Here is a 9458-nt window from a genome sequence, read left to right on the forward strand (position 1 = left end):
AGCCAAAATCAGAGCTTTGCTTTCATTTGCAAAACTCAAAAAGGTAATTCATGCTTCTATTTCCTCTAGGCTTGATGGTATCGGGTCCCTTTTGTTCAAAGCTCAGCATGAGAAATATCTGCCATCTGCAGGGAGAACAGAAACTTGCTGACTGGGTTTTAACAAACTATGAAGAGTTGAGACCATATTTTTCTTCAGAGCTTTATATGGTCAGCCTTCTTCCTCCATCTTTGAGTGTTCTCCCATAAATCCCTCCTCAAAATTCATCTTTATCTCAATGTCTTTCCCTAATTGTTTTTTTTTAACTTTCTTTTACACCCTTACATTAAAGTGTTTATATAATAATTATTGTCAAGTAACAAACTGTTGCTGAAGGATTATTAACAGAGCCTCACTTTCGCTACAATAGTATTATTTCATATTTTGTTTCGGGCAGCAGGGAAAGGTCACCATAGACACAGGTCATGTCCTTGAAAATCATTTTCTCTGTCTCACATTCACACTTCATACTTAAGTGGAAAAAAGAAACCTCTTGCAGATTCCCACTCATGGTCCTCTAATTCATATATTCAGTAAATCTTTATGCCAAGAAGACTTTGCGGTCAACCGCGCCATCTAGTGGATGTTTTGTGAACTCAACTGACATCAAATTTAGCTTTAAGACATATTTAAGACAAATGCAATGTTTATTTTTTATTGAACGTATTTATTTTTATTTATTATCTTCTGGTTGTTTTTGTCAATCCCCATCAACTGGATTTTTCCTTGGGAACTTGAACGCCCCATCATCAGCCGTTAGTTTTCTGCCAGTCAACGGTTTTTAACGTTTTTACATTTCAAAAGGGACACACTCAGGTAAGCTAGGTGAGTTATTGTTTAACATTTTCTTTTCTTTGTACAAAATTCTGCATGCCATTAGGCTATAACACTTTTTTTTTTAAAACTCTGGACCATTATAAAAGTTTCTTCCTTTGAGACGTTAGTCTGTAGCATCGTCGTCAGTTTGGGGTTAGCGAGATATGAAAAGGCAGTTTCTTTTTTTTAGTTTGTGCTGTGCTCACATTGTGTTTTTCCAAATAATTACATTGACTTTCTTCAAATTACATCAAACTAACAGAAAAACATAATATCTGGCCATGACCTCTTTAATGTTTCAGGCTCACACTACTACAAAATGTAGGAGTTAAACCCACCTCTCTCCACATCTTTTGGGGTTTGTGCAGGTGTATCAAAGGTACAGGTGAGGGTCTCGGCTTCTTGTATTGTGATGGATCCGTGTGAGGAAGACAGTGTGGTCCTCCAGCCCAGTGAGGAACAGCAAGAGGACGGCTCAGTCCCTCCCACAGGAAGCCAGGATCAGGTGGAGTCCACCCAGGGCCAAGAGGAGGACAGTGGGGCTGAGTGGGACACAGATCTGGAAACAGATAGTAGGTTACGGTGACCACACAGTTTAATAATGACAAATTAATAATGATAATAATAATAATAATAATAATAATAATAAGCTGTGTTCCCAGATAACTACTCCTTACATATTTCCTCCTCAACCCGGTGTCTTCTCACCTCTTCTCTCTTCTTTTGTCTTTGTCATTTTCCTCTGTTTTGTCCCACTTCCTTCCAGGTGGCACCAATCAGACACAGAGCTTATCTGATGCAGAGCTGTACCTGCAGGCCTGTGAGCGGGTAGGGACCGTTCCTGTTTCCCTCATCCTCCATCACTTGGGTGAAGCCAATCTCAACCTGAACCACTATGGTTTGGGACCTCTGGGGGCCAAGGCTCTGGCCATAGTTCTGCAAGTAAGCATCTAGATATTCACTTAAATGAAAAAGTACAATGATCACAAAAATCCAATTACATTCGTTTTTTTTATGAAGTAAGGTTATGGTTGGGGTTGGGGTAAATCCATATGTATGAATTGTGGGGTGAGTTTGTTTTTTTTTGTTTTCTTTTTTACTAAATTTCTCCCCTCTGTACATCCTTAAGATAATTATGGCAAGATGACAGATGACATCTTGCTTCTGTATGAAATGTGGGCAATAATTTCCCTTTTTCTAAATATTCTATGCAGTTTATGAATGTAGACAGAGAAAGAGAGATATAGAGAGAAATGGGATATAGCCTATACCTCTCAAATGTTCAGTATTTTCTGTTATTAATTCAAATTTTAACTTTTTTTTTTTCGTGTTTTAGAATAACAATCATGTCACCCACCTTGAGCTGGAGGACAACTCACTTCAGACAGAGGGGATACGTTATCTGATGGAGATGCTTCAAACAAACATCAGCATTCAGAGTCTAGTAACTTCTCTAAAACGATCACGTTGAATACATCAGTTCTGCAAAATCTGAACTGCAAGAGAAACAATTTATATTTTTAACATTATTAATTCTATTGCGATCACATCAATGTTTTTTCATCTTGAGAATGATTTGATGTCTTTACTTCAGAATCTTTCCAACAATCATCTGCACATTGAAGGAGCCGACATCATCTCCAAAATGCTGTTGGACAATTATTACATCAAATCCATCAAACTCTCAGGTACCCTCCCCCCAAAAAAACACCTCTCTGGATCACTGTAATACAGAAACAATTAAAAAAGGACAAGTGAGCTCTTTTTTATTAGTATTTTAATTAATTTGCCCTTTTTCACTTAGGAAATGACTTTGATGATTCTGCTGTTAAATACTTTGCTGATGCTTTAAAGGTTAGTCTAAAGTATCGACTGTTGAATCCAGGTGGCAAAAGAGCATTTATAATGTTCACATCCTAACTAAAGAATCAAGCATCTGTCATATCTAAATTTGCATTAAGCTGCAATCTAGCATTTTCTTTCTTCTCTAACAGGGTGACTATGTGGTTAAAGAGTTGGACCTCAGTCACAACAAGTTCTGTGATGCAGGAGGAGTACACCTGGGTCATATGTTAGGTACAGTAGAGAATATTAACTGTAATGCTAGAGCTATTGTGCATATTTTTCCATTTTAGAGGATATAAAAGTAACATACAGAGTCACAGAGAAACGTACAGAGTGCTGAAATCACAGATGTGATTGAGTGGCAGCTAACAACTATCCTTCTAGCTGGTTAACTGCCAGTGTGGCCATGATTGAAATTGAAGAAATTTTTGTTTTGTGCCTGCTGACACAGATAATGTAGCAATCAAATGCTACATTATCATACAGTGCAAACATTGTCAGTCAGTGACCCCTGGAGAACACTACTGGAGGGCGCTATCCCTGGAGAAAAATACATATAATTTCAAGTCACAATGAAACAAAAGTTAAATCATCTTCTGTAATGTGACGTATTTCTGAGTGCAACAGAATTAGAGGGCAGGATTTAATCATTTAAATAAAATTTCAAACGTGACTGGAAGAACTTGAAAATGTTTTTATTTAACTATCTCTTTAAATGTCTTCTTTTTGTTAAGTACAATTTTGGACAAAGAAATACACAAGTCAAAAAAACCCTCTCTGGACATTTACTGATTGTAAATTATTTTTATGTCAGTAAGACTTAAAAAGACTTCATGTGTATTTTGTGGGTTAAAGTTTCAAACTTATTGTGACTTTTTAAATTGGCTTTCCCTTCCTCAAAGCTTCAAATGTAGGTATTGAGGTCCTAAATCTGAGCTGGAATCACCTTTCTAGGAGTGGTGCAGTGGCTGTGTGTGCAGGGCTGAAGGTGACCAGCATAACACACTCAAGCACAAAAGCCTTTGGTGTATATTTTTAATGGTTTGTTTTCTATCACAGCTGCTTGACACTCGTATTTTCCCTCTCTCAGGTTAACTCGACTCTGAAGCAGCTCCAGCTGTCGTGGAACGGTTTCAGCCACATGGAGTCAGAGTCACTGGGTCAAGCACTGAGGCAAAATAGCACACTTGTGGTGCTGGATCTGAGGAGCAACCGTATAGACAATCAGGCTGTGACACTGCTCTGCCAGGGTCTGGCCACCAATGACACCCTCAGAGTCCTCAAGGTGAGCCGCCGGAAGGCTGAATCCTGGAGCACTGGTAGTTTATATTCTCTTTGTTCATCATCATGGTGATATGCAGCTTTTTTCACTCTGAGAAACTGTGGATTCACCAAATGTTAAATGTAAAGTTTGTTGTGTGCATATTTTATTCAGCTCGCCAATAACCCCCTGACAAATATTGGAGCTCTGACGCTGCTCAAGACAGTTACACACAACACACAATCAGCAGTGGAAGAGATCGATATCTCTGTAAGTGCAGCAAAATAGTTTTAGAGTGTTTAAATATGAATCTTGTGTGTATGTGAATATGTGTACAGCATGCATGTATATGTACATCTCTGCCTGCAGTACCACTACTATGCTATGAACGTGCCTGTGTGTGTGTGTGTGTGAGTACAGACAGTGTTTGTGTGTGAGGCCTTTATGGAGCTGCTGGAAGAAGCCCGTCAGAGGCGTCCTGCTCTGGATGTCCGATACAGCGTCATGAGCTCCGTCACCAGGAACTTATCTGCCTTCCACATCTTTCAGGTCAGTAATCAGGGCTGGGGTATTAAGAAAATATTAAATTTATTTTTCCCACTCATGACCTTACAAAAATTGTGCCAAGTATTCTAAAGAGGTAATTACTTTACATGTGTGCTCCTAAGACAGCACCAGCTTTCCAATTTGTGCCACTGAAAAACAGTTTAATGAAAAAGAATTGAAATGTTTACAAATTTGAAACATGATCTGGATTCTTCCATAGAAATTCCTTGAAGAGCGAAATGAGAGTATCCTGGATTTCTTTCAGGCTTTGGATAAAGAAGGAACGTTGCAGGTCTCCACCCATGACTTTAGAAAGGCTGTAAAGGTCAGGCTACACACTACACTAACAACATCATATATCAATACGCGTTATTATGGAATACAACAAATCGATCACAGAAAATTACTTAACTTAGCTCCAGTATTCAGATATTCACACATGCCTGGACAAGCATTGGAGAACATGAAGTTGTCATGTCTGCAGGAAGCTAAAATACTGCTGGATCAGCAACAGCTTGAGTGGTTGATCGGGAAGTTTGACAAGAACTGCACAGCCACCATAAACTACAGGTTAGTCTTATTAGGATTATTATAATGATGCTTTCATCCAGTTTTTACCGGATCCAGTTGCTGTCAATCAAAGTACTTGTTGGAAAAACTCATCTGGCTTATAGACATGAAGTCAGGTCAGTTCAGACTGCGATTTGTGGTTTGTCAAGAAAAAAAAAATGTCAGTGAATACTCTCATAGTTACAAGAAAAGAAGAGAAATAAAAGGTTTACAGTAGACCAAAGTTATTAGCCTTAAAGGGTCAGTTCACCCAAATAAACCACTTACCCTTGTGATGTCACACCATGTAACACTGAGTTTTCAAAAACACTAGGATTAGGTGGGAAAACATGCATGAAAGTGAATTCTTGACCCTAGAAAAATAATTTGAACTCAAGGTCCACTTGCTAACTTTTTCTGCAACTTTGATTTGCATCTAAGTGTGGATCAAGTTAGATAATTTGTTATAGAGAGATTTTTTTTTGTTTTTGTGACCCTATTAGTGTTTGTTGCTTTAGTTGCTCGGTGTTTTTACTCAAGTCAGCCATTGTCAGTTTCAGAAGTTGTGTTGGATGTCAGACATGGACGTAATCAAGCTTTCTTTTTGAGTTGTCTCTCTTTTCTTGCAGACAGTTTTCAGATTGAGAATTATGGATGACAGATCTTCAAATAAAAGTTAATAAAATTTGTTTATTGAATAATTCTGCAGCTCATACTGAATTGGACACTGCTGGTTCTATATAGAATGTACCAACTTTACATGTTATACGTTGTCTAGTTTTCAGCGGTCAAATGTCCAACAGTGCTAGTGTGTTGTGTGGCATTTGTTCAGTTTTGGTTAATTGTGCATGCTAGGAAGTGATTGTACAAAACTAATCACTATATGGAATCACTGTACTTAAAGCAACACATTATGGCTAATAATTCTGGTTAGGGCTGATAAAACTATTCAAATTGGATGGTCAATGTGCATCAGAATCAATTTACATAACAGATTCCTTACACTGTACTACTGGAAAAATGTTTCTGGTTTTATATGTTAAAAATCTGAGAAAGGCACAATGGAACATTTAGCAAAATATAGCGATGCTTATGAGAAGGAGGAATTGACATTGCAAAGCCAATGGTATTGTCCACCAGGTGTACCCAAATAGCAACTTCCTGTGACATCATTGACAACCCCCCCCCCCCCACTGTGGTTCTTAGCTCAACCCAAATCTGTCCAGTGTGAATACTTGAACCTCTGACACCAACCACCTGCACCCACCTCAGCGCTAACAGCTGTGCCCGCGACTAGGACACAGGGTCCTCTGCCTCATTCTCTCCATCCAAAAATAATCTTCTGGTATGACAACAGAACAAGAGCAGGAAGAAAAAGAGAGCTGGCATCCATATCAAAGGACGGAGAGGAGAGAAAGAATAGGGCCAGATGCAGAGGTAGTTGTTTTAGCACACTGGTTTGCTTTGAATGAAATGGCCTGTGGAGAATTATGAATATGCATGCGTAGCATTACTTATGCAAGCTCTGCAGAGTAGGATTATTAAGGCTGTGCTCATGAATTGTCTCAAGGTGTGATATCCAACAGAGCAATCTGTTTCTGTCCGGTGGCTCCGGTTCTGACCACAAAGGAGACAATAATACGACACACCGTCTCACCTGCATCTCTTCTTTGTTTCTTGTGTAAACGGATTGACACGGTTATATCGCGGGTCATTAGGACACGCAATAAGCTGACATCACATGTCAGGTATAAGCATTTATTTGTTTTTATTTTAACCTCCAAGACCTCAGTGGAGCTTCATATCACCAGTAGGTCTGTAAAGAGACTTAAGAAGACTTACTAGGTACAGGTGTTGCTGCTGTGTGGAAGCATACAGTGTTTGACTCCGCACATGTTGGCGTTTGTTGTGAAACAGTTTGTTTCAAGTAGAAATGGATCAATATGCAGCAAAAAGAGCTCCTTATCTGTAAAATAACTTTGTTAATGATTCACAAGGGCATGTGTCAAAAAAACACCCCCAGTAGCAGCAAAACAGCTTCTTTCATGCTCTTCATCACTGTCACTGTTCCCCTCTTCTTGGATCCTCCAAGTAGTCTTCTTCAACATGGTGGTTGACTTCCATGTCAGCAACAGCGTCTTCATATTGATCTTCATTATTGTCAATACTGTCAATATCTCAGTCTGAAGAGCTGTGATGTTCTTTGAAGTCACTGGATGCAAACTCTTTTTCTTTTGAGTCTCTTGGTGCAACTCTTTTCGTCTTCGTCATCTTCCTCCCTGGTCCTCTTAGTGCATTTTCCAGGCAGTAGGTCCCCCTTCCACATGCTGATTTAATGTCCATGTTAACCTCGGCAAGGGCAGCAGTAACCTGGTCATCACTGTCTTCAATATGGTTACTGTTGTACTCGTCATTGTGGTCAAAGCCATTTGTTTCCTCCTCGTCATCCAAAATTTGTCTCAGAGGGACGACAGTGTCCTCCAGTCTGACATAAGTCATCTGACAATTATGTCACCATTACCATTTATAAAAGTAAAAATGACTGTATTCTCAGTTTTTCTATGAAGGCTTTTACAAAGACACGTCTTGCTTTATTAAAATAACGGACCATGTTCTTATTCTGAGGTTCACCAATGTGTTCAAACTAGCAAAATGTGCAGAATTGGCCAGACGGACATAAACCTTGTAGGTCTGTTCATGTTTTTATTTCAGTATCTGTTTAGACAACCAAGATTGATTGTTTGCTGGAATACTATTGGGATTTTAACACTTAGCCAACATAATTCATTTGATTCCATAAATGCAGTCACATTTATGCTTGTGTGTAACAAGACAACATTATGTAATACACCAAAAACCACAAGTGCAATGCATTTGACACAGTGTGTTCAGATGTTTGGCAAAAAGATAAGTATTTAAAAGCCTTTTCATACTCAGACTTTCTAGGGTGTACTCAACAATCTTAAAGTAAAAGTGTGAAACAAAAAATATCAATGTTAAGTTTAGGCTGTTAATATTGATCACCTTAAACTCAAAACACTCTTTTTTTCAGTTGGACTAAAATATAATTCTTTATATAATGATATTGATGTAATTAGCTTATTTAAAAGATAGAAAAAATAACAGAATAATTTAGGTAAATTATCCCTCTGATGTTGCTTAATGAAAACAAACAGCTAGCTGCCAATGTCTAATGGGCCATCTTTCATGTGAATCAACACAAAGACTTAAAACCCACATCTTATTGTGCCATCCAATTGGAAATTCACAGATTTGGCCAAATTTTGAAGACTAAACAAAAAACCTGCCAACAAACCCTTCAGATATCTATGCACCCACTGGCACACGCTGCCAATTAGCATGATCTCGAAAGCGCTAATGGAATCTTGAGCAGTAATAAAAGTAAATAATTAAATTAAAGGAACCCTTGTATCATTGTTTGCTGTATTCAGGTCCATTAGGACCTCCAGTATTCTCATGGTAATCTAATGTTTGGGTTTTTTGTGCTCTCATAATGAATTCTGTGTTTTTCCTCCAAACAGTGTTGTTCAGACATTTGTGTAGGTGCTGGCAGAGAAACAAAGACGTACATTAGGACCCATTGTCCGCTGTGATTATTAAAGTAAACAGAAATACTGAAGGGGTATCATACACAGCTGCACACACTTGAGCTTGTGTTTGTTAAGTGGGAGAAAGGGCCAAGCAACCCTCAAGACTTTGTCAGAGATGATCCCATTATTTGGAGCTTCTCAAGAGCAGAGCGGTAAGCTGGCTAATGAGGCTTTGAAGATCTGTCTTTGGCACAGAATTCATCTGCAGCGGAGAATCCAAGAGCAAAATAGATTTGGCACAAGATAAAATGCTCCGGGCAAGATCTGCCATGAAGACGTTCGCTGCCTGAGCCTCGTGTTTTTATTTTGCTGTTGTCATATTTGTAAGATATTCTCAAAAAGACAACAGTCAACAGTTTCTCCGATGCAGTGTACGGTTGGCATTACATAAACCATCATCAGTGTGGTCAATACTTGTCAGATACTCGATTGTTTGGTCTATACAACTACAGAGAATAGTTCTGAAATGCCTGTCACAAGTTTCCAGAGAACAATATTACATCTTCAAATGTGTTTTGTCTGAACAGTTGCTCAAAATCAAGAGATTCAATTTACTATCATACAAGACAAAGTCAAGTGGGAAATTTTAACATTTGAGAGTTTGGAACCAGCAAAGTTTGGCATATGTGCTTGAAACTTTATTTTATGACTTTATGATAATGATATTTGCCAGAATAATTAGTTGATCAATGGAAGATTATTCACCTTCTTGTTTAAGCTCTAGACCATAATTGGTGGACTAAGGGAAATACAGGAAATATATAGTTTATAAAGAAAATAAGTGAGACAGG

At 38.4% G+C, this 9458-nt stretch overlaps 1 protein-coding gene across 6 annotated transcripts; it reads left to right on the forward strand.

Moving 5' to 3' along the window:
* The first annotated feature begins 657 nt into the window (after positions 1-657).
* On the forward strand, positions 658-5757 carry LOC137169114 (leucine-rich repeat-containing protein 74A-like). Of its 6 annotated transcripts, none has more exons than XM_067572106.1 (14): positions 658-864; positions 1241-1427; positions 1622-1797; positions 2192-2299; positions 2450-2543; positions 2660-2709; positions 2850-2931; positions 3603-3688; positions 3791-3985; positions 4136-4231; positions 4382-4510; positions 4728-4832; positions 4992-5077; positions 5686-5757. In XM_067572106.1, exons 2-14 carry the CDS (start codon positions 1268-1270, stop codon positions 5699-5701), a joined length of 1383 nt encoding a protein of 460 aa, XP_067428207.1. In that variant the 5' UTR covers positions 658-864; positions 1241-1267; the 3' UTR covers positions 5702-5757. The 6 variants fall into 6 exon arrangements, with proteins under 6 accessions (XP_067428207.1, XP_067428208.1, XP_067428205.1 ...); XM_067572107.1 differs by having other exon boundaries at positions 658-855; XM_067572104.1 differs by having other exon boundaries at positions 659-864; positions 1224-1427.
* Positions 5758-9458: the final 3701 nt, after the last annotated feature.

The sequence above is a fragment of the Thunnus thynnus genome, chromosome 18 (genome assembly GCF_963924715.1).
Source record: "Thunnus thynnus chromosome 18, fThuThy2.1, whole genome shotgun sequence".
Taxonomy (NCBI): domain Eukaryota; kingdom Metazoa; phylum Chordata; class Actinopteri; order Scombriformes; family Scombridae; genus Thunnus; species Thunnus thynnus.

Bases quoted from the DNA above. Each gene is read 5' to 3' on its own strand.
- LOC137169114 (XM_067572106.1), top strand. From the start codon at position 1,268: ATGGATCCGTGTGAGGAAGACAGTGTGGTCCTCCAGCCCAGTGAGGAA. The intron at 3,986-4,135 runs GTGAGCCGCCGG...TATTTTATTCAG, and splicing joins ACACCCTCAGAGTCCTCAAG to CTCGCCAATAACCCCCTGAC. The intron at 4,833-4,991 runs GTCAGGCTACAC...TCATGTCTGCAG, and splicing joins ACTTTAGAAAGGCTGTAAAG to GAAGCTAAAATACTGCTGGA.